This window comes from Alligator mississippiensis, chromosome 8 (genome assembly GCF_030867095.1).
Source record: "Alligator mississippiensis isolate rAllMis1 chromosome 8, rAllMis1, whole genome shotgun sequence".
Classification (NCBI taxonomy): Eukaryota; Metazoa; Chordata; order Crocodylia; family Alligatoridae; genus Alligator; species Alligator mississippiensis.
In genome coordinates this window covers 985,261-1,008,473 of record NC_081831.1, presented here as the reverse complement: position 1 = coordinate 1,008,473, position 23,213 = coordinate 985,261, and the positions used below count along the sequence as shown (strand labels likewise).

Genomic DNA, 23,213 nt, shown 5'->3' with positions numbered 1-23,213 from the left:
GGCCGCCTCCGGCCACGTCGGGGGAGCCGCGGAGGCCGGGCGGGCACCGGCGCTCATCCTCCCGCGCTGCCCGGGGGCCCCGATCCCGGCCTCCGCGATTGCGTTTCAACGGGGGCAAGCGGACCCACGGCCGGGGGGAGGCCCGGGGGGCAGAAGAGGCTCCGGGGCCGGACAGGGCTGTCCTCGACGGCGGCTGCGTCCCTGCCCCGACCCCCGAGCGCTCCCCTGCGGCCCCGGCCCGGGCCCGGCGGGGCTTGCCCACTCGCTCGCCGCAGCCCGGCCCCGCGGGGCTGGGCCGACACCCCCGCGGGGGGCTGGAGAAGAGCTTCCCGGGGCACGGGGGGAAGAGCAAGGGGCAGGGGCCAATTCTGGGCCGCGGGGAGCTGCGGGAGCCTCTGGTTGCCAGCTGCCCCCGCACCCGTGCACCCCGCGCCGCCGCCCTCCCGGCTCCAGGGGCTCGAGGGGGAGCAGAAGCCCCGGCGCTAGCGCTGCCCCGACGGCCACGGCCCCGGCCCCGGCCCCGCCACCTGCCCGCTGCAGACCCGGGCAGCTCCCGCACCGCACCGCACCGCACCGGGCCGCCCCCTCGGCCCTGCCCCTGCCCCCGCCCCCGTCTCCGCCCCCCCCGCGCCCCTTCCCCCCTTGACGGGCAGCGCGGCGCGGCGCGGGAGGCTCCGCCCGCCTGACGTCTCCGGCCGGGATTTGCATGAGTTGCGGTGCAGCGGCGGCCGCGGCTCAGTGTCTGCCCGGGCTGGAGGCGGGGAGCCGCGGGCTCCGGAGCTCTGCAGCCGCCGCCGCCGCCGCCCCGGAGCCATGGAGCTGCCGGCGGTGGGGGAGCACGTCTTCGCCGTGGAGAGCATCGAGAAGAAGCGGGTCCGCAAGGTGAGGCGGGCGCGGGGCTGCGGGCGGCGGGCGGGCGGGCGGGGGGCGCGGGGCTGCGGCTGACCCTTGTGCTCCCCCTTTGCAGGGCAGAGTCGAGTACCTGGTGAAATGGCGAGGCTGGTCCCCCAAGTGAGTAGCGGGCGGAGCTGCGGCTGCAGCGGGGTGCCCGGCCCGGCCCCCGCCGCGGGCGCCCCCTCCCCTCCCCTCCCCTCCCCGCCCCCCCCCGGCCCGGCCCGGCCCGGCCCGGCCGCCGCCCCGGGAGATGCCCCCGCGCCCGGAGGGGTCGGGGCCGGCGGAGCCGCGAGGCGGGACCGGGGGGGGGCCGGCAGCTGCAGGCGGGGACTGATGTGCAGCAGAAAATGGCTCCTTCCCCGCTTCCCTGCTCGGGAGCCAGGCTCCATATTGCAGAACCGAGCGGGGGGGGGCGGGGAGGGGAGGAGGGAGGGGCGCGAAGGAAGGGGGGGAAAGCCCCCCAAAGGGCCCGGCCCGGCCCGGCCCGGGGGGCCGCCGGGCCCTGCGGCCGGGGGGCGGGCAGCGGGCGGGCGGGAGGCGCCGTGCCCCGCAGTCCGGCCGCCGCGGGGGGAGGTGGGGGGGGGGCGGACTGCAGAGCCCGGGGGGGTGGGCTGCATGGCACTGCCCCGCTGCCAGGGCCCCGGGCCGGGGGGGCTGCGAGCCGCGGGCGCCGCCCGGGCGGGGGGGCGAGGAAAGGGGCGGTGGAAAATGTCACCGCGACATGCCTCGGATTCCTCCGGAATAATCCCTGCGCGGACGGAACGGGCCGGCCGCGGCCCCCGCCCGGGCAGCCCGAGTGCCGGATCGGGCCCGCGCGGGGCACCCGCCTCACCGGCCCTTGCTCTCCCTCCCCGCAAGATACAACACGTGGGAACCGGAGGAAAACATCCTGGACCCGCGGCTGCTCATCGCCTTCCAGAACAGGTGAGCTGCGGGCCGGTCGGCGCCCCCTCCCTCCCGGTCCCGCAGCGCCAAGCACCGCGGCAATTGCGGGTGCGTCACGCGGCCGGGGAGCTCCGCGAGCCCGAGCCCGGGCCCGCCCCTTCCTTCTTTTTGGCGCAAAAAAGTGTCACCTTGAGCCCCCGCGACCCCGGCGGCCGCCCCCTCCCCCCCCCGGGGCAGCGCTGCGCGGGGCTGGGCCCGCAGGGGCGGGGTGCGGGGCTCCCCTTGGCCGGCCCCTGCCACTGCCTAACTGGCTAATTTGCCATTAAGTAAACACGGAGCGGCTCCTCCCCCCGCCCGTGGCCTTTGAGACGGCGATTGTGCGTGACCGCCCGTCCCGCGCATCCTAATGAGAGATTACCGCCCCCCCCCCCCCCCCCCCCCCCGCCCGCGCGCGGGGCTGCGGCCCGGCCGGCTCCCGGTGCCCAGCCCGGCCCGGCCTCCAGCTCTCCCTCCCGCTCCTTGCGGGGCCGCTGGAGCGCCGTGGCCGTGGGCCGCACCCCCGCCCGTCCTCCAGCGAGCTGTGGGGAAGCAGGGTTGTAAGTGCCTGGCTATTGCTTGTGTGCTCCTTCAGGGAGAGGCAGGAGCAGCTGATGGGATGCCGCAAGAGGGGGCCCAAACCCAAGCCGCTGGTCGTGCAGGTGAATTCAGTGATTATTCTTTTTTATTTCTTTTTCTTGGGGCGGGCAGGAAATGGGGTCTTCTTCCAGCAGGGCTGGGGACCAGCCAGGCTTGAAAACCAAGCAAGGCACCAAGAAATGGCCCTGCCTCTAAATGGCCCCCTAGCAAATAGGCGGATTTAAAAGCGCTTTGTTTTGTTTTTTAATAAACTCCCGAGGTTGGTCCTGGCTCCCCGGGGAGGAGAGTTTCAGCTGGTTTCATCATGCTCAGGAGGAGCAGCGACCTGCGGGTCCCTCGGCGATGTTAAATGCCAGCCGCAGCCCCTCCTGCGCTGGCTCTGCCACCCGCCAGTCCCCAAACCCTGCGCTCTCGCGCGTCCCCACCCAGGCAGCCTCCCGGGGAGCTCGGGAAGGCCCCAGAAGCTGGGAAGGGTGAGGAGGAGCCTGAGGCCACAGGGAAACCCAACCCCGCGGCTGCATGGGTATCTCCTTCCTGGCAGGCCTGCGCTGCCGCCGCTCCAGCACGCATCTGCGTGGCCCTCTGCTCTGCGACTGACTGAGCATGGCAGTGACGCACGGAGCCGAGGCCAGGCCTCGCTTTGCGGAGACGGCTCTGTGCGTGAAGCGGAGCTGATGGCGTTTGCTTCTGGGCGTCGCCTCTCCCCTGCCACCCCTACTTCTTTCCCTCCCGTGTTTCACTGCGTTTTCCCCGGAGTCAGGAGGGAGGGTTGATTGAAGGGTCCTTTTTATTGCCTCTAATTAATCCCGGGCAATATACAGCCTGTGGGCTAGGAGCAGGCCCCTGGCTGTGTGTTAAGGCGCATCGCGTCCCTTAATGATGGCCATTAGAAAGGCACGTGTTTTACAATGTGTGCTTAAGCTTATTGAATGGACGCCCGCAGAAGCGCCGGCCCCTTGCCTTTGTCTGCCCTCCCTTGACGGGCCCTGGCCAAACTCAACCGCTGACTCTCGTTGCAGCTCCCCTCCTTCGCCCGGCGCTCCAACATCCTCTCGGGGCTGCAGGACCCTGCCGCGGACAACCGGCCCAAGCTGGACCTGAGCACCTCCGGCAAGAGCCAGCAGCACCAGTACGAGCTCAACAGCAAGAAGCACCACCAGTACCAGCCCAACGGCAAGGAGAGCAGCGTGAAGCACCAGTCCCACAGCAAGGGGAAGTATTACTACCAGCTGAACAGCAAGAAGCACCACCACTACCAGCCCGACCCCAAGATGTACGAGCCCCACTTCCAGCCCAGCAGCAAGGAGCCGCCGAGCCAGGGCTGCTTGGACCACAGCAAAAGCCCCTTGGTTGCTCATCCGGATAAATGGGCTCACAGCCCCGCCAAGAGCCTGCTGGGCCCGGTAAAGAGCCTGTCCGCGGAGGGCAAGAACGGGGCCGAGAAGAACCTGTCCAGCGGCACTGGGCCGCCTCCCCGGGACAGGGTGGCCAGCAACGGCATCGGAGGCAAGATGAAGATCGTCAAGAACAAGAACAAGAACGGGCGCATCGTCATCGTCATGAGCAAGTACATGGAGAATGGCATGCAGGCGGTCAAGATCAAGTCCGGGGAGCCGCCCAGGAAGCGGGCCTCGGAGGAGAGGACTTCCAAGAAGGGCGGGGAGGAGAAGCAGGAGGCCTGGAGGAAGCCCGGGGAGGAGCGGGTGGCAGGCGCAGACCACCCCAGCAGGGCCGAGGGCGAGCGGGGCCCACCGCCCGCGCAGCACGAGGAGACCCTGAGAAAGACTCCCCCCGCCAAGGAGCCTCTGCCCTCCGAGCAGCCCCTGCAGCTCACCACCAAGCCTGACCTCGTGCCCTGGTCCCTGGATCCCGGCCGGGAGCACAGCCCTTCCACCATGGGACTGAACCTCTCCAGCTCGGGCTCCAGGAAGCGCTGCCTCTCCGAGCCCCACGGGGACAGGGAGCCGGGCAAGAAGCGCCTCACTTCCCGGAGCATCAGTGCCCCCACCTGCCTGAGCCCCCCGGCTCCCGAGAGGCCCGAGCCCCCTCCCTCGGCCACCGCCCAGCCCGAGGTCATCCTGCTGGATTCGGACCTAGACGAGCCCATAGACTTGCGCTGCGTCAAGCCGCGGGGCGAGGGCGAGCTGGCCGTGGCGCAGGTGAAGCCAGAGGAGCCTCCGGTGTTGGAGGAGAAGCCGGGCGCCGAGGCCCAGCCGCAGCAGCGGGAAGAGGAGGAGGCAGAGCCCCTGCAGGAGTTCAAGCCCTTCTTTGGGAATATAATTATCACGGACGTGACCGCAAACTGCCTGACCGTGACCTTCAAGGAGTATGTGACAGTGTGAGGGGGGGGGCCGGCTGCTCCCCGCAGGGAGGTACGCTGACGTTCCCGGGGCCGCCTGCTCCGCCATCCCCCTCCACGGTATTGTCACTGGCCTGGAGCCCACCGCCCTTCCCTCCCCGCGCGGTGACTGCAGCACTCCCGCCGGGCCTCTCCCTGCCCGAGCGGAGGGGAGGGCAGGGCAGGGCACAGTGACGGCCCCTGCTATGCTGGGGGCATCCTCTCCTGCTGCTCCGGCCCGGCAGTCCCGGGGCCGCGCGTGGATGGGGCCCGCCAGTTACTCAGAGTTGCATAGTATTATATTTTAACAGTGCTAACTTGTTGAGTGGTTCTTGCTCCCGTTTGTACGTGGTGTTCTTGAAATGTATTGTTCGAGCTGAAAGCTGGTCCCCCGGCCATGCTAATATATTTATTTGTAGGTATTTATATAATGAAATATAAAGCCTAGATTTATGGAGTCTCTAGATCACCTTATAAACTATATCAAACAAATATTTTCTGTTCTCCTTTTTAACCAGTCAGCATTTTAGTCTCATTCCTTTTTGCCCCCTTCATGAACTGCAGGACCATTCCCTGGTATATATTTTTTGATACTGTACACACGTGTTGTTTCTATGTGCAAAGTTCGTTATCTAAAGCTAAACAAGCTATTATAGAAACTGCTGCTACTAGAAATGTCTAAACCTATAAGCTTCCAATTATTAATTGCTTGAATGTAAATATTAAATGGAGATGTTGAAAGTGCATTTGATGTTCTGCAGCTAGCTTAGAGTGGATTGCAAAGACCAGCTGTTAGAAAGAAGGTGGAGCCTGAGTTGCCAGTAGCACTTCCTGCTCTAAGGGCTGTATCATGGAGGAAGAAAATGTATCATGCAATCATTGCAAAGGACTATAAACCTTTACAAAAATGACTGGAAGTTGCAGTGCATTTGTTACCCGCTTGTAAACGGCACGGAAAAGGCTCGGTGATGCCGGCGTAATGAAATGGTGGCGTTCCCCCTTTTCAAAGACGTGAACGGAGACGGGTTTTCCTTGAACCTCTCCGAGGCAGGAGCGGAGCGGAGCGCTGCTGGCTGGGGCGCGGGGGGGAAGGAGAGTCGGGTGATAAGCTCCTACTATGCTGTTGCGATGTGCTGAGAACAGGGTGCAGATAAGAGGCAGGCGTGTTCCCTCCATCCTAATCTCACGTGTTTCATTTAGCCCCCTCGGTTCGGAAGCCCACCTTCCCCTCCGAGCAGTTAGACAAAGACCCCGCGCGGTCCGTACCAAATAATGACGGCTGTTTTGCATGGCCAAGCCACGGAGAGGCCTGACCCGTGGGAAGGCGGGCACGTGGCACCTTTAAGAGAACAACTCGTGGTTTCCAGTCCGTTTCGGATACTTTAGTGCTGGATGTTCTTGGACGTCGAGCCGTTGTGTTTGCCGAGCCCTGAGAGCGGTCTGTGGAGAGGGATATGTGATGGGATGCTTTAACCTGACTCCTGTCGCTTCTGTGCACAGGATTTTCCTCCCTTTGTGGGTTTAAAAGGATGGTGCTAAGGCTGCAGGCCTTTTTGGAGCTCCCTCTACAACCAGGCTGCTCCTGAGCCACGCACAGAGTAATTCTTTCAAGTCGGGTGATGTTTGGAGACCCGAAGGCCTGGCCCGCTGTAGCCAATCTGTTCCACGCGTGGCTGGTGGACCTGTCACAGCTTCCCGTCTAATGCTTCTGAACAGGCGATCTAACCGTGTTCTTGTACTTGGGGCACGTGAAAACTGCCCCCTTGGTAGCCTAGCTATGGCCGTAGGGTCTGGCCGGAGAAGGCCGATTCATCTGAGTTCTCAGGGAAAGCTTTTAGCTGCAATATTGTCATGTGAGTTGTATGTACGTGTGCTGGCAGTGGCAGATTTAATTCGTGGTGGGAAATGCATCTAGCAGTTACACCCCACCTCCTGCAAGCTCTCTAAACTGCCTTCTTTTGGCAACCTGGAGGGACCGTCACGGGGGCTAGACGCTGGCTTTCCTGCGGAGGCTAAGAGGGGTTGCACGATGGGATGCATCTCCTAGGGGCCCACCACGACGCCCGGCTGCAAGTAGATAGGAATTGCTGCTTGTCACTATGAGCCGCAGAACCTGAGGTGTTGCCCTAGCAGTGACGTCGGGAGCCACCCCGTCTTCTCCGGACCTGTGTTGCCTGGCAAACTTTGAATCCCCGGCACTGGCTCATATTTGCTGGAAGGGGCAGACCCTTCCATTAAGCTGCTGTTGGGGGCTTGTCCATGCTTGGAAAATGACTGGAATAGCTGTTTCAGCCTCCGCCCATCTGGGGAGGCTAATTCCAGAGTCAGCATGCCTTTGGGAAGGGGGCTGCCCCCCTCCCAGGCTCAAGTGCCTTCCTCTGAGCTAGCCCCGGGTTACATCAACGTCGGTATTTCAGCAGAGAGAGCTTGGGAAAAGTCCCAGTGTAGGCAAACCCCTGGGGGAAAATCAGGACGGATTCCTGGCCTTGCCCTGGTCTTCCTTCACATGGGCCGAGCTCCCGGTGTTGGTTCTGAGTAGCAGCCTGTGCTTGGTGGGATTTGGCTTTTTGCCCCTTCTCCTCCCAAAGCTGCGGTGTAAGGCATGGCCCCGCATGCGAAGCCGCCTTTGACTGCAGTGGATGTGGGGGGCCGTGCAGGGAGCGGCGTCTGACCCGTTCTGCAGATCGCCGGACTTGGCATCGCTGACAGGCGTGGAAGGGGGCGACCTTCTGCCGTGTCGGGCGGCAGGGCACGAAGCCTTGGGGCTGGATTGTAAAGAGCCCCCCCCAAGGGCGGTCAGGCCTGAGACGGGCTGAGCTTGCAGGGCTGCCAGGTGCACAACGGCCCGTTTCCCCTGCGACCGGAGCAGCCGCTCTCCTGCCAAGGCAAGCTCCCGAAGGGCGCGTGAGCGGAGCCCCGCCTCGGAGGCGGCAGTGGGATTTGCGAGAGGGGAAGTGCTGCCGAGCACACCGCTGCATGGCGGAGGCCAGAGCCTCGCGGCTGCTTCGGGAGAGCTTCGTTTTCTGTTTCAAAGCCCCGCGTGCTCCGACACCTCTGGAGCTGGGTGCCAGGGCACCTGTATCTTCTAGGCCGACCAGCTCCTAGTGCGTCCTAAAGTGGGTTTTAAACGGCCTGCAGCCTCCCGCGTCCGAACCCTGCCCCACGCTGTGTCAGTGAGCAGCAGCTGGCAGCTTCCTGCTTCCCCAGCGGGCTGAAATAAAGTTCGGCTTGAATGCGGCTGGTGGCTTTGAGCGTTAGGACGCACTAAAGCCAGTTTCCTTTCCAAAGTTGGATTGCGTCATGTTTCAGGCTTCCTCAGTGGGTGCCCTGGCACGTGGCAGTGCCCACCCCCGCCTTGCCCTGCTCTGTTAGACTGGCAGATACAGAGCTGCCTAAAATGCCATCCTTCAGCAGTAGCTGTGGCTGGGTGAGGCGCCATTTCCCGGAAACCACAGAGCCAGATAATTTTTGCATTAAACACGGTCAAACTAGGCAAGGAGCTCCAGCAGCTTCCTGCGCAGCGAGAGGTGCGAGATGTCGAGTCTGTGCACTCCACGTTGTGCCCGGCAGCCGAGGAAGGTGACTTGCTTTGTCTCTCAATGACTCGCTTCTGCTCGTCTCTGGCGCTACTGCGTGCCTCCAGCTCGTGTCAATCGCTGCCGTGGTTAAGTGGGAGAGCTGTTTGTTGGCAAATGGGCTCGGCCTCTAACAGGATATATAGGGCCAGATGACCTGCTACTGTTCTCCTTTAGAGAAAGTGGTTTCCACTGTGTGTATATACAGGTCAGGGGAGAGGCTCAAGTTTTTTTTGTTTCGGCTGGAATTACTTGCAGGTTTGAAAGGACATTTTGTCTTGATGGATCAGCCCTTCTGAGCAGCCCTACTGTTATGTTCATCTGTGCAACACCAATGATTTGTGCAGCTGACTGCATTTTTACTGTCTGGATGGGAAGGAATTGCAAATTCATTTCCTAACCCTGGTTGCAGGCATCTCCCCAGCTGCTTGCTAATGGCCTACAGAAATCTGGGGATATTGTAAACTCTCTGGGACCCTGGGATTAAAACGCTGTCTTGCTTCTCTGGCCAAAATCCACGGCTGGCATTTGCTTTATCTCTGTCTTAATCGCCCTCCTCCATTTCCAAGCGTATTCGGCATGCTTCCAAAGCGTGATGCAGCATTGCTGTGCCCCACTGAACACCTGGCGCGTGCCAGCCTGGAAGTGGCTGGCTCTGAGTAACCGGGGCAGAGGTTCCTGTGTAGAGCTCACCGCTCAGCTGAGGCCTGTAAGAGGGACTCGGTGTCCTCTCTGACGGCAGGTGATGGTAAAGGTGCAACAGGAAAGTCGTGTCCTGCGCTGGGGCTAAGGAAGTGCGTTGTAGGGACCTGGTTTAAGGGCATAGAGCCCTGGAGGAGGGAGAACTTGGCTCAGGGGCAGGACACAGGACAAGAGGCTGTAAACAGCCTCCCAAAGCCATGAGAGAGGCAGGGGCCAGCAAATAAAGGGTGTGCGGCCTTTTCCTAGCACCAAAGGTGAGAGAGGGAGCAGGCAGCGAGGCTGGAGAAATCGGACCCCTCTTTTCCCCTCTAATTATTATTAGTGCAGTCACTCTGTCCGGTTCAACTCCTCTCCCTGCCGGCACCGCTCCGAGTCGCGCCGAGGGGAGGAAGATGGTGTCAGGACCTGCGATCGGTTCAGGAAGCTAGTCTGGAGCAGGATTCAACTTCTCGGGGAGGCGGCAGCGCTGATTGTAGCCAGACCCGTGTTTACCAGAACGTGCCGCGAGGTCAGTGCTCCGAGCATGAGGACTTTGTGTGGTCTTGGTCAGTGGTTTCTAAAGCGTGGTCCAGGGCTGGGGTGAGCGAGCTGCAGCTCGTACTGCGCTCTGCCCCTTCTCGGAGGTGACGCGGGGGACCTGCGAGCTGGCCGCGGTCCCAGGTATTTGGAAACCTGCATTCAGAGGCTGCCGCCGCCTTCCCAACCTGGGACTCCCCCATGCATAGCCTAGCCCAGAGCAAGGACATGTCGGGTATGAGGAGTGTGTCCTTGCCAGGGCCGGGCCATTAATCCCTTCGGGCTTCACTCCGGCCCCAGGGATGACGGCCTGTCCTCAGAGGCAGAGGGGATTTTGGATGGCTGTATAGCAGATGCTCCCTAGGCCCTTGCCATGCTGTTGTGTCAGCTCAGGGCGCGCACCGGGCATCGCCAAAGCCATGCCACCACCTTCCTGGCACAGGGAGCCTTTTCATACCGAGCAGGGGGGGCCGGCGGGCCGGGACAGAGACCCGCATCCCAAGGCCAGCCGGTTGTGCCACAGAGACGCATCAAAGCAGGATGCCAAGGTCACGGCAGCGAGAGAGGCTTCCCTCTCCTCCCCCATCTGACCGGCTCCACGTGGCAGAGCTGTCTCCACTCGGATGCGGCAGAGTTTCTTGCTGCAAGGCATTTCCAATCTATTCCACAGATAAGATCATTTGGATTTAGACCAGATTCATAGCAGATCTGTGTCAGGAAGGGACACGGGCAAGGACATCCCTCTGCTTGTGCTGGATTCCAACAAGGCACCAGCCTACATGGGCGTCCCATCCCACTGGCTGTGTGGCGGGGGCATCGGGCACGTGGTGCTGGAGGGCTTTTGCTTTTGGCCTGTGTTGCACCCTGACCGAGCTCTCTGCCCATCCTCCACTCCCGGCCTGACAGCTCCCAGGAAAACTCAGCTTCCAACAGTTCTTCCTGATTTACACCCATCTGGGACTTGACTGGAGACGCTGGTGGTGTGGGCTCAGCTCCTGACTCTCCTGGATGGTGTCTTTGCTTCCCGGAGGGTAAGACACTGCCCAGAGCTGAAGGGTGAAGGCGGGGGCCTCATCTCTGGGCAGCAGTGCTGCAAGGCTCTTCCGTGCAAAACAGGAGAGGCCTATAGCCGTGCACCAGAAGGCCTGCGCAGTCTGGGAGCCCACGTGCAGGCCAGAGACAAGCTTGCCCTGGGGACCTGCAGCAGCTGGTGGCAAGCGGTATAGCACTGTCAGCAGCAGCGGTGCTTTGCAGGAAGGGCCCAGAGCAGTAAACCAGCACAGGGAAAGCAAACGGAGGGGAGAGGGGCAGTGAGGAGGACTGGGGGGAGGAGAGAAACCACGTATTTGGCTCCCTGAGAGCAGGACGAGGCTATGCAGAAAAGACGGCGTTCAACATTAGAGTCAATTAAGGCACGCCTGCTTCACCTGCTAATTAGATGATGTGGCAGGGCCTAGGCCCAGGTGAAGCCCTGGAAGAGCAGTCCTGTTCTTTGGCATTCACCTGAGGACATGGAGAGCTGCAGGGGCCAGAGGACAAGTGCATTGCAGCATCCTTGGGCCTGGAAAAAGGAGCTGGAGCACCTGTCATCCAAGGCCTCCGGCAGAGGAGCCAGCACCGCGGGTCAGGCCAGAGAACGTGGAGCGAGTCAGGTGGCAAAAGCAGGGCTTGGCGAGCAAGGGACCATGGGCTGGGCCACAGCCGCAGACTCCATAAAGAGTGTGAGGCTGAGACTGCCCCAGTGCAGGGGAGAAGGGGTGGTCGCACCCGTCTGTGAGCTGGCTTGTGGCTTGGATGCCGCAGGTTTAGAGCTAACCAGGCGTACTGTGTTGGGAGATGACTTGCACAGGCAGTCGTACCCAAAACACCTGCCCACAGGTGACAGGGACACATGCATTCCTTTCTTGCAAGGGGAGTGAGAGGTCAGGGAGAGTGAAAAGGTGCCCGGGGGACCGGGCAGTGGAGGGACCACCCATGTCAACTGCTGCAAGGCTGTACCAGCCGGGGGAGGGCTCCGAGGGCAAAGCCAGTCTTGCAGCTCTGGCCTGGATTGCTGCACAGAGCAGGAAGGTGGAGATGTCCTCATGGCTGGGTCATTAGAGGTTGTTAATTGGGAAGGAGAATAGCTAAGCAAGTCCAGCTCTCCTTCTTGCCCTGGCAGAAGGCCTGGATCAGGTGTCGAGGGTTGGTTGTGTCCACAGCTGCAAGAGCATCCACAGGCTCATCAGCATCTGTAAGTGGGAAGAGCCAGCACCTCCCGGGAACAGGTCAAGGTAACAGCAGCTTTTTGCAGGTGCCCTTTGGGGAGCCACACCACCACGGGGACAATCAGGCCCGTGGTCTCCCTGGACCACATTTGGGTGAACTATGAACACCGGGATCAGGATTCATTCACACAAGCAGGCACAAGAGAATAGGACCTGGGGAGCACTGTGGGCCTGTGCGGAAAGCCCGGCTTTGGCTTGCTTGAATCCTGCATTATGCAGAGTGATGCATTTGATGCAACTATTTGCAAGAGGGGGCTGGCAGAAGAGGAGCAGTCCCTCACTATAATGACATCCCAGGCAGAAGAGGGTGCCCGGGGCTCTGTGGTCCAGGAACAGAGCAGATAGACAGTCCCTGCCGCCAGGGCCCACAGGGTAAGTAGCCATCGTGCACTTCTGTCAATGTGCTTTCAGGTCCAACCCCCTTGACTTCACAGGGCACCGCCGACCGAGTTGCTGCCCCTGCATAGGTGGCATTGCTTCAACTGTACCCTGCAGCTGTGTCCCCTGCACCAGGGAGCAGGCTTGGCCCCTGGAGCTCACAGCCTGTAAGTCATGGAACAAGTTTCCTTCCAGCCCACGTTCCTGTGCTTGCAGCCCATGTTTGCAACCATTGCAAAGTGGGCCAAACCCCAGAGTCTGCACTGGCTCCTAGCTGGGAGAGCCAGGCATCCATCTAGAGCCCCAGGCAGGGTGGAGACCTATGCTTTGGTCTTGCAGCTTCTGGCATTTTTAGAAAGGTAGACTCTAACCCTTCTCACCCAGGGGTGAGACCCAGCTCCTCACATAGGAAACGGCCAGGGAGGGAGAGCGAGCGCAAGCCCAGTTAACTCGAGCTGTAGGTGTCCTCTTGGCTGGAGCCAAGCACAGAGGCTCCAGCCATCAAGAAGCTGCAGCAGAAACTTGAAGATGTAGCACAGAGCCTGGGACTTGACAGTCCTTTTGCACTGGCAGCTGCCAGGAACATGCTGCGAGTGCACGTGCCATGCAGGAAGGAGAGGGAGGGTGGCATGGGACTAGGTCATGGCTGCATTGGAGCAGAGGGATGAAACCCCCACGCCAGCACCCACCACCATGTGCTCCCCGTCCTATACTTCAAGGAGAAACTATTTAACACAGTCTGAGAGCCTACAAGAATAGCTGCAGTAATCAGGAGACCATCCCCTCTTCAAAGAGAACAAGAGGAACCAAAGCCTAACAGCAAATAGGAAAAACTTACTAGCAAAACAAGAGGAAGCTGATGCAGCAAACAAGCACTTACAGGCTGCAGCTGCTTGGCTCTGCTGTATTTTAAGGGCCGGTGCTTAGAAAGGCATGCTGGGAAGTGAGCTGCTATAAAAAGGCGGCCCAGCACCGGGGGCAGTTAATTGGCATATGTGCACATTGGGCCGTGGGGTCTAGGCCTCTGCTGCTTTGGCCTGGGCTGTGTTGTTGCTATATAATAGGGTTATTTTTCACATGCCTCTCTCTAGCTAAGCTACGCTGACGCTTTGAGCGCGGTTAGGGAGGGCAGCGTTCGTGCGAAGGAATGCAGAGAGGAGTCTCTACGGTAGCTTTCCTTCATACCAGGCCATTGTGAGCGGGGCTCGAGCACTCTGTGAGCTTTTAGGGCTGGCAGCAAGCTTAGTGCTGTTAGCAGCAGGATCTGCATTCTCCGCTTGCAGAGGGCACGGAGCCTGTTTTCCAGCCCTGATGCATTACCAGTTAATGCACCTTAAGTTTCACTGGCTCAGCCTGAACCCACGGTTCGGGGGGAGTTTGGAAGGGAATCACTTATGCTTTCAGGTGGACAAAGAGAAGCACGGTGGGGGTGGGTTCTTTTAATTAAGAAGCAATGACAGCCATGGGATCCCTGCTCAGAAGTTGGGATATTAGAAGCTCTCCTGGAAGAGGTTTATGAGGGAGCAGAGGGCTGGTGAAGCCATCCAAGGTGCACAATAAAAGCCATTTATTGCAGGGATCAGCAGCATCTCATAGTGTCAGGAATAAAGGCCCTAACCCGCACAGACGCTGCCTGTTGCCTGCAGCATAAGCTGTATGTGTGCGTGCAGGGGAACGGTTCTGACTGCGGGAGTCTATTCCACGATCCTTGCAGGTCACGGGTGCAGCCAGGAGGTCTGCACTGTGCCTCTCTGGGTACGGCGGGCTGCGAGCAGCGCATAACAGTTGGGGTCACTGGTGTGGATGCCAAAGGAAGGCATGCCGGCAGCCCACGAGAGGGGCCCGTAACCTCCAGAAGAGTTGCTGGAATGGTGTCTTGTCTCGAGTCGAACGCCCTGAACCAGTTTTAACCTCCGCCAGGTGGGAGGGACCCCACCCTGGGTTTCCTTCTCCATGTACTCTGAAAAACCCTCCACTCATTCCACGAGATCTGGTTTCCTGTTGTTTTTCATTTCTTTAACTAGCTCTGAAACCTGAAACAGATGCTCTTCAAGGGGCTGGACACTGAGTTTCTTAAAGGTGCTTCTCTTCAGTGTCAGGATTCACAAATAACAGCCAAATGCAGTCCGGATGGGCCCACCCAGAAGCCATCTGCAGTTAGTTCATGCTTCTTGCAGCTATTTGTGGTTGAGCAGGGCTATCAGAACCGCTCCTCCTATCTTCCATCTCTGATTCTAGCCTCAGATGCGTGTGCCTAAACAGGGCTGTGGGCTGTTCTGTCACGAGCAGTGTTTTAAATCAACCTTCACGTGCCCCTGGTGTCCAGTGCTTCACAATGCTGTCTTTAATTCTGCCGCTACGTCCCAGTTCTCAAATGAATACAACACAACACTGACATGTTGCATAAAACACCACTGATAAAGTCAGCTTGTGACCCAAAGATTGGCAGGACTGAAAATGAGCAGGAGGAGGGATCAGATACAGTGACCTGGGTGGATTGATAAACCGGCTACAAGCAAGACACCTGTTCCCAGACAGCCGAATGCAAGGTCGGTCCCCCAGGGCCAGGGAATGGAGTACCTCCCTGTGGGGTGGGAGGCCGTGTTTTGGGCAGTGGTGATTCACAAAGGGGCTTGGGCACGGCTGCAGATAATCAACTGGCAATTGGAGCAGAAAAGGGCTACTGCAGTGCTTAGAGCAGGGAAAATGTCGCTCAGGAACAGGACCTTGGAGTCACAGTATAGAGCTCTTGGAAAACATCAGGCCAATGTGCACCTGCAGGGAAAAAAAAGCCAATAAAATATTGGGTATTAATCAGAAAGGAATTGAAAAGAAATCAGGAACACCGTTACGACACTCAGCACCCGGAGCTTGAATCGTGTCTGCAGTTCTGGTCTCTGCATCTTGGAAAGGAGGTTGTGGAACTGGAAAAGGTCCAGAGAAGGGCAACGGAGATAATCCAGAGGGGCAATGGAGCAGCTGCCATGCCAGGAGAGACTACAACGGTTAGGGCTCTTTGGTTAGGAGAGGAGAAGGCTGAGGGGCCGTGTGACAGAGGTCTATGAAATCACGCGGGGTGCGGACAAAGGGATCAGGGAACTGTCCCAAAACACAGGAACTAGGAGCCTTCACCGAACTGAGCAGGAGGCAGGTGTAAAACAAGCAAGAAGTCATGTTTCAAACCGGGCAGTTGCCATGAGGAACTCGTGGCAGGAGGTTGTAGAGGCAGGTTCAGAAAAGGACTAGACAGATTCATAGCTATTAAACAGAAGGGTCAAGCCTGCACCCTCCAACACCCTAAACCAATGATGGGAGATGCCAGGGGGTAGGACAGCGGATGGCTCGTTTGAGACACATCCCATTCATACCTTCTCCCCCTAAAGCATCTACTACTTGCCGCGTTTGGAGACAGGATCCTGAGCTAGCTGGACCATTGGCCTGACCCAGTTTGGCACTGCTTGTGTTCCCCTGGGGTGCCCCTCAGACCCATAAGGTGCTAGCCCCCTTCCCTCCAGTCCACTGGTTTTGGGAGGAAGAAACCACAGGCAGAAGCCAGCCAGAAACTGGAGCCGACACTTGAATCCCAGCAGGAGCGATTCAATCTGGGATGCAGATGAGAACTCCCTAGTGAGCGGTGCATCACCTGTGTGGCACTGATGTGACTGTGGCCAGAAGAGTGGCCAGCTCTGGGGGTCCGTGCTTCAAAAGAGATGCAGAGAAATCCGAGAGGGTTCAGGGAAGACTCAGCAGATTGATGTGAGGTCTGGGGAACCTGCCTGACAAGGAGAGACAACAGGAGATCTTTCCTAAGGGAGAGCAAGGAGATTATTTGATCAGTTTGTCATTATTTGAACCAGGAGAAGGAGTCTGAGCTCTTCTCTCTTTACAGACAGGATCCCAGGGGCTAGTGGCTAAAGTCAACACAATGTGAACTGAAAATCAGGAGCCATTTTTGACAAGGAGGGAGATGAACCACTGGAAGAAGTGTTCATGAGCTGCGAGGGTCTCCACTGCTTGGAGTCTTTGAATTCAGCCGAACAGCTTGCTCCGAGATCTGCCCTGATCCACCCCGGAGTCACTGGGTGAGAGGCAAGGACTCACTGGGTGAAAATTTCTGGCCTCTGTTGCACAGAAAGTCAGACCAGGTAAGCATCGAGCATCGTTCTGCTATGCCTGTGCCATTGCATTGTCGCCCTGAAGACCAATATCTTTCTGGGCGCGATGAATATGATGCATTTTTCTCTCTATCCAAATATTTCACCATTGGCCACATACCATACCCGCCTATCCTGAAAGTCCAGCTTTTTCAATATAAATGAGCTGCACATATACGTTAAGCCCATGTTTTTAAGCTTACTTCAAACAGTTGGGGCAGATCCCTTGGCAAACAACTTGCCTGTGAACTTAGGCAGATTTCCACTCTGATTCTGTGGACGTATTTTTTGCCAGATCTCGGATCAGAAAGGCTGGGCATATACCCTCTATGGAAACTCAGTTTGCTACCACTCCCCAACAGAGCTGGCTAGATATGGGTTTGGGGAACTTCAGTCCCAGTGATGACAATTTCAGACAGTTATAAGCACCCAAAAACAGGGGATGATCATGGAAATGATCACCCAGCCTCACATTCAGCTGCAGCACTCGCACCACAGTACAGACCTATCACATGCTGAAATGCAGCCAGAGGTTGATATCTCTCCCATCGTTGTAGGCACCCTGCAGTACACCCAAGCACCTGGACACCAAGTACAATTCTGCCTGTGGCTGAACTATATCCTAGCAGGTGCATTGCACCCAGGGGAGGGCTTCTAATGCCCTTTATTGAGAGGGATGATCCAAGGATCCCTGTGTTCATGCTCAGAGCCCCTGAGAGGTAAGGTGAGGTCGAGTGGGTGGAAGGTTGGCCCAGTTGAGGAAGACAAATTACCCCTGGGCTGGGCTGGGCTGGGCTGGGCAGGTCTAGCCAGAAGTGCCCCATCCTGTTCTCTTCTGCAGCAGAGGGCAGCCCAGAAGCAGCAGCCAAGTAAATCTTTAGATTAAAGATGAAGAAAAAGGTCCTTATTGCTAGAGCAGCCAGGCAGTGGAACAGGCTCTCTGGGAAAGGGGGGATCTCCATCAGTGGCACGTTTCAAGGGGAGGCTGGATCAGCTGTTCCTGGAGTCTCCTTAGTGTTGGTGGGATGCTCAGCCATAGCTCAGCCTGGTGTGAAGCTGGCACCAATGGGCACCTTCTTGCCCAGGGCAAGGCCTAGCCTTTCAGCTAGCGGTGGCCAAAGATGACTTCCCCTGCCCAGGAGCCCTATCACTGCCGGGGACAATCCCTCCCTGCCAGGACTGTCCCAGGGGAGCTGCAGGGTACAGCAGCTGCTCCAGGGGTGGCTGGCAGAGCTGCAAGCAGGGGAATGGGAGGAGGGGGAGAGGGCACCTGGGCCCAGGCGTGGCTGGGGCTGGGCTTTAGCGCTCCGCAGCGCTGCGAGCCGGCGCCTGCCGTCGGCCCCTCCTCCCGTGCCCGGTGTCCCGGGCTGCAGCGGCCCGACGAGCCGAGCGCGCTGGCTCCGACCCGGCCCGAGCGCGCACACGGGCCCTCCCGCGGCTCCCCGAGGGCACGGACTGGGGGCGGCGGCGCCCGTGCCAGCCCCGCGGCGCGCACTGCGGCAGCTCCCGCCTGTGCAGCCCCGCACTGCGGCCCCCGCGGCTTCTCCCCGAGCGACGTCGGCGGCCAGGCTCGGGTCCCCCCGCAGCCCTTCCCTTCCCTTCCCTTCCCTTCCCTTCCCTTCCCTTCAGCGGCTCCGTTTCCCGGGGTGCGCGTGTGCTCCCCGTCCGGCGGGGCTCGCGCGACGTGGCGCCGGGGCAGGGCTCACTGCGGGGCTGGCCCCCGCCACCCCCTGGGGACACCCGGCACGTCCGGGCTGGGCGACGCGCGGGTCCCGACGGCTCCCGCCGCGGGCCGCGGGGCAGGGCAGCTCGGGGCCCGGCCGGCGGGGAGGGCGCCCGGCGGGGGGCTCCGGCCCGGCCCCGCCAAGGAGGGGCCCGCTCCTCGGCCTCGGGCTTTGTCTCGGCTTTGGGAAACCGCCAGCGCGGTACAAAATGGCGGGGAAAGCGGGGGCAGGCGGCGGGAGCCCGGCCCGGCCCCCTCCTGCCCCGCCCGGCCCCGCGGCCGCGGAGCCCCGCACCCCGGTGCGCTCCCCGCAGCCCCCGCCGGCCCGCCGCCGCCGCCGCCGCCGCCTCCGCAGGGCTCCGTTGTGCAGCAGCTGCAGAAAATGGCTGCCTGGCCGTGTCCGTGTCCGTGCGCGACCGGCACGGCCCGCTCCGCCCGCGCCCCGGCCCCGGCTCGGCTCGGCTCGGGCCGGCCCGGCGGGGTGCGGGGGGCCGCTCCCGGGACCCGCAGCCGGGACCCAGCGGCTCCACCTGCCGCGCTGCGGGGCACCCGGCCCCGCGCCCCACGGCGCGGGCATCCTCCGTGGAGCGTCCGCTCCCGAGCCCACGAGCCGCCCTCTGAAGGAGCCTCCGGGAGAGCCGCCTGGCCCTGCCCTTCCCCCGGCCGCGACGCGCGTCCCGGCCGGCGGCAGGAAAGAAAATCAACGAAATCAAGGCGGCGGGGGCCGCGGGGGGCGCGGCGGGCTGCGGGCGCGCGCGCCGGGCGCGGGGCTCGGGCTCTGGACCCCACCTGGCGAAACGCAACGACGAGCGGCGCTCCCGGCGGGCCCCCGAGCCCGGCCCGGCTGGCGGAGGGTGCGGATCGCCCCGCGCCGCCGAGCCAGCCACTGAGCTCGGGCTGCGGGCTCCTCCCGCTCGCGGCGCGGGACACGCACGAGGCGCTGGAAACCCGCCCCGCGGCCGGCTCCGGGCGTCGAGGGCGGCGCTGGCTGCGGGGCCGGGCGGGAGCGCAGCGCACGTGCGCCGCACACGCCCGCAGCTCCGCCCGCTGCACACGTGCCAGGCAGCGGCGGAGCCGGGGGAAGCGGCCCCGGCTCCGGCCCCGGCCCTTCCCGAGCGGCCCGGCTGGTGCTGGCGGCTGCGCCCTGCTCCGCGGAACCCGCGCGGAGACCTCCCGCCGCCCCGCGGGGAGCCCCCAGCCCGTGCCCTGCCTTGGCGGGGGTCTCCCAGGGGCCTCGCGCGGTGTCAGCACCTGCGGGACCCAGGCTCGTGCCAACGCCACGCACCCTGGGAATCGCGGCCGGGCTGTCTCGCGTGGGCGCGGGGCAGGGCTGGGGCATGTGCGGGGTGGGCGCTGCCCCAGCTCCCGCTCCCGCAGCAGGCGCGGGGCCCCCCGCGCGGCGCCGCTTCCCCGGCAGGCAGCGCGCCCGGGAACCTTTGTGTGCCTGAGCTGGCTGCTAATTACTGCTAATTACGCTCCCTCCGACTCCGGGGCCGCAGAGCCCGCAGCCGGGGGGCGGGGGGAGGAGAGGGAGGTGCGGGAGCTCGGCCGCGGCAGGGGGGATCTCGCCCTGCCCTCCGCCCACGGGACCCCGACACGCGTGGGCGCCCCACGGCCGGCCTTTGTCCCTGCGTGGGGAAGAGGGAAGGAGCGGGAGAAAGGAGCGGAGCAGGGGGAGGTTGCGGGTGGGGGGGGGCTGGCCCGGTTCCACTCGTGAGAGCCGGTTGCCGAGATACCAGCGGACCAATCCCAGCGCAACAGCTCACCCCGGGCTCCGGCGCGGCTGCCTTATATGGTGGCTGTGGGCCGCGGGGCGCGCGCGCCGCACCATATAAGGGCAAGAACCTTGCTACAGTATCCACCTGGCTTCCTTCCTCCCGCGCCGGTTCCGGCCGCCAGCCCGCAGCCCCCCGCTCGCCCGCCCTCCCGTGCGGCGCAGAGCGTGCCCCCTCCCTCCTTCCCGCACAGCCCGGTCCGGGCGGGGGGCGGGGAGCGGCGCTGGGGCGGCCCCGGGCAGGGCGCCAGGCGGGGCCGGGCCCGGGCGCGGCCGGAGGGTGGTCTCTGCAGGGCTGTCAGCACCCCCTCGCACCCCCCTAGCCCAGCTCCCCCGCCGGGCTCCCCTTGCAGCCGCCCGCGATGCCCTTGGGCCCGGCCAGGCGCCGTGTGTGGCCCTGAGGCCGGGGCAGCTGCGGGAGGGATCCAGCCCGCTCGGCCGCAGAGCTGGGCACGGCCTGGGGGCGGGGTGGGGGCAGCCCCTCCGCGGGACCGGGTTGTGTTGTAGGAACCGGCGGGCGCTCCGCAGCCCCGGAAACAATAGGACTCTTGTGCGGAGTGGCCGCGGCCCCCGCCCCCGCATCTTCATGCCCCGGGGTTTTCTGGGCGCCTCGGTGCCGCGGGAAGCCTGGAAGAGCAGCCCGGTGCAGGCAGGCTCTGCCGCCCCACGCCCCACGCCGCGGATGGGCTAGGCTGCGGGCTTAGCGGCCCAGGTGTGGCTTCCCCTCGAGGCTGCTTGTGAGCATGCGAGGGTTTCCCAGACACCCGGGCTCCCAGCCCGCCCTGCAGTGCCCGGCTGCCCGCGAGCCGCCAGCCCCGCACAGCCCCGCAGGCCCGGGAGGCACGAGCCGGGCGCGGCGCACGGCAGCCGCGGAGCCGGCCCGGGTGTGCGGCGGTGACTCCGCGGGCAGGGCGGCCGCGAGGTGCTGCCGTTGCCCTGCGGCTCGCAGCGGCTGGAGCCTGGTCTGGCAGCTGCCTGCGTCCCCGGGAGCTGCCATTTCCAGGAGCACGGTGCCACCTATGGAAGGCACCTGGAATTATTCGGGAGACGGGCTCTGCCGCCGAGACAATGCGCTCCCTTTGTGAGTGCCCCGCCGGGCTGCGGGCGGAGCCGCCGGGCCCGGCCCGACACCCCTCCAAGGCCGCACGGCTGAGCGGGCCGGGCGCATGCACCGAACCGCGCGGGACGTGGTGACAAGTGCCCGGCGATGCGGGGCCTCTCGGCTGGCCCACACCCCGCTCCCCGCCCCGCAGCTCCGGTCCCCGGCGGCGGGGAAAAGCTGCCCCGCACAGCCGGCTCCCGCGGCAACTTCCCCGGGCTGCTCCAGCAGCGCCGACCCCACGCGGGGCCGCGGGGGAAGTGGGCGCGCTGCCCCCCGCCCGGGCTCAGCCCCCAGGGACATCGCTCTGGGCACGACCCTTGCGCCGTCCCAGCGCCTCGGCCCGGCCGCCCGGGTCCCGAGCGTGGCGCCGGCCGGGCCGTGGGCCGTGCCGGGGCGGAGGGGCAGAGCGCCGGGATCGGGGCCGCCAACGAATCGGAGCCGAGAGGCGGGGAGCAGCGCGCCGGGCCGGAGGGCGGGGAGCAGCGTGGCCACCCCGCGTGGGAGGCGGCCCCGATCCCCCTGGCCCACGCGTGTCCCCGCCGCCGCCACTCCGCGCTCGCCTCGGCCCGGAGCCGCCTGCGCCGCGCCCGGCAGCGGAGGCAACGACTGAGCCGCCCCACGCGGTCCCCTCCCCACGGCCCGGGACCAGGGGCGTGTCTCTCGGGGCGACCCGGCTCCCGCGCGGGCCCGGCGACAGCCCCGGGAAGCGAAGGGAACGATTCCCGCGGCCACGGGGCTGGGAGCGGCAGGGGGTTGCCGGCCGGGGGACCCCTGCGGCAGTGCGGCTGCAGCGGCGCGGGCAGCCCGCGGGATCCACGCGTGGGACGGTGCCCCGCTGGGAGCGCTCCTCTCCGCCGCGCCCAGGGTTCGGGCCGGCCGGGCTCGGCCCCTTCGAGATTGTTCCCCACGGGACACGGGGCTCCGGGGGCCTGGCCCCGCTTTCCGCAGAGCCCCACGCGTGTCCGGCTCGCGCAGCGCGGCGGCCCCGGGGAGGCGGCGGGGGGATCCCGCCGGGGCCTGATTTCGATGAAAACAAAAACAAACCGAGACACGAGCTTCTCGCCCCGGGATCCCGCTGCGTGGGGCCGGCGCCTCCCCGCGCCCCTCTGGCCGCGCTGGCCGGCGGTAGCCGCGGGCCCGGTGTCGCTCGGGGCAAGGGGCCAGCAGGGCTCGTCGCCGGCGGCCCCTCGATTCCGGCGGCTGCGGGGCGCTCCCGCCACGCGTGGGAATGGCTCAGCCCTGCCGGCGGGGCGGAAGCCCCCTGACGCTCCCGAGCTCCCAGGGGTCCCGGGAGCCCCATCCCGCGCCGTCACGGCCCACGCCGCGGGTGCTGTCCCGTGGTGCGGGGCACCTGCCGGGCGGGGGCTCGCTGCCCCGGCCGCCGGGGCAAGGCTCAGGCACTGCCCAGCGTGGGAGGTGCGGGAGGGGAACGATTCTGCGCGGGGCGAGCGGCTGGGGGGGCCGGTCGCTCGCACCACTGCCTGCCCCAGCAGCGCGCCGTGGGTCTGGGCGCTGCGCCGGGGCCCGGGCCGCGCAGCACAGAGGAGGAGATCCGCTGCCGCGCAGGCTCCGCGCCTTGCTCCCGGGGCTGCCCGGCGCAGCGGGGCCGGTCAGAAACGAAAACTGCGGGGCTGGCCCCGCTGCTGCCCTGCCTGGCCGCGCCGGGCGCCCGCGGGCCCGGGGCAGCCGGGGCCAAGCGGTGAGACTCCCGCGGCTGCTCCGCGCCTGCGAAGAGCAGGGCAGGAGCGGGCGCGGGAGCTCCGAGCCGGCGCCTCCGGGGTGCGCGGCGGGGCGAGGTGCAGCGGGTGGACCGTGTGTCCGCTCGCGCTCGCGGGAGAGCCCGGCCACGGCCCCGGGGGACTGCGCGGAACCTGCGCGAGGGGCGGCGCTGGTGGCCCCCATCTCGGTCCCGGTCCCGGTCCCGGTCCCGGTCCCCCAGCTCTGGTCCCCGCCGCCTTTTCATCTCTAGCCTCCTGCACGACCCCCTCCTCCCGGCCCCGGCCCCGGCCCCGGCCCCGGCCCCGGCTCCTCTTCTCCCGGCCCCGCGTGGGGCCGGAGGTCGCCGACAGCCACCGGCTTCGGGACACAGCACGACCCAGCCTCGGAGCCGCGTGGAATTTGGCGCCCCTCTGGCGCCGGGGGAGGCGGCGGCCGCGGCGGGCACGTTCCCGCAGCCATCCCCGCATCGGCAGCCGGGGGAGAAGGGGCGCCGCTCGGGGACCGAGCCAGCCCCTCCCCGGTGCGGAGGAGCCCGGCCGCAGGGAGGATT

General features: G+C 64.0%; 1 protein-coding gene and 1 long non-coding RNA gene across 2 annotated transcripts; one reads left to right on the top strand and one right to left on the bottom strand.

The window, feature by feature from the left end:
• Window positions 1–691: 691 nt before the first annotated feature.
• On the top strand, window positions 692–5,664 carry CBX4 (chromobox 4). The gene is made up of 5 exons (XM_059731951.1): window positions 692–882; window positions 968–1,011; window positions 1,753–1,818; window positions 2,411–2,477; window positions 3,435–5,664. Exons 1-5 carry the CDS (start codon window positions 814–816, stop codon window positions 4,755–4,757), a joined length of 1,569 nt encoding a protein of 522 aa, XP_059587934.1. The 5' UTR covers window positions 692–813; the 3' UTR covers window positions 4,758–5,664.
• Window positions 5,665–13,615: 7,951 nt separating this feature from the next.
• LOC132252075 (uncharacterized) lies at window positions 13,616–19,101 on the bottom strand. Its single transcript, XR_009463770.1, has 2 exons — window positions 18,858–19,101; window positions 13,616–14,966 (listed from the first exon to the last, which is right to left on the bottom strand). It is a non-coding gene; the product is annotated as an uncharacterized LOC132252075 (long non-coding RNA).
• Window positions 19,102–23,213: the final 4,112 nt, after the last annotated feature.

What these genes read in the sequence shown, in the direction of transcription:
- CBX4 (XM_059731951.1), top strand. Translation starts at nt 814, where the DNA reads ATGGAGCTGCCGGCGGTGGGGGAGCACGTCTTCGCCGTGGAGAGCATC. An exon ending in TGGCGAGGCTGGTCCCCCAA is followed by an intron (nt 1,012 to 1,752) that starts GTGAGTAGCGGG and finishes CCTCCCCGCAAG; the next exon opens with ATACAACACGTGGGAACCGG. An exon ending in CTCATCGCCTTCCAGAACAG is followed by an intron (nt 1,819 to 2,410) that starts GTGAGCTGCGGG and finishes GTGCTCCTTCAG; the next exon opens with GGAGAGGCAGGAGCAGCTGA.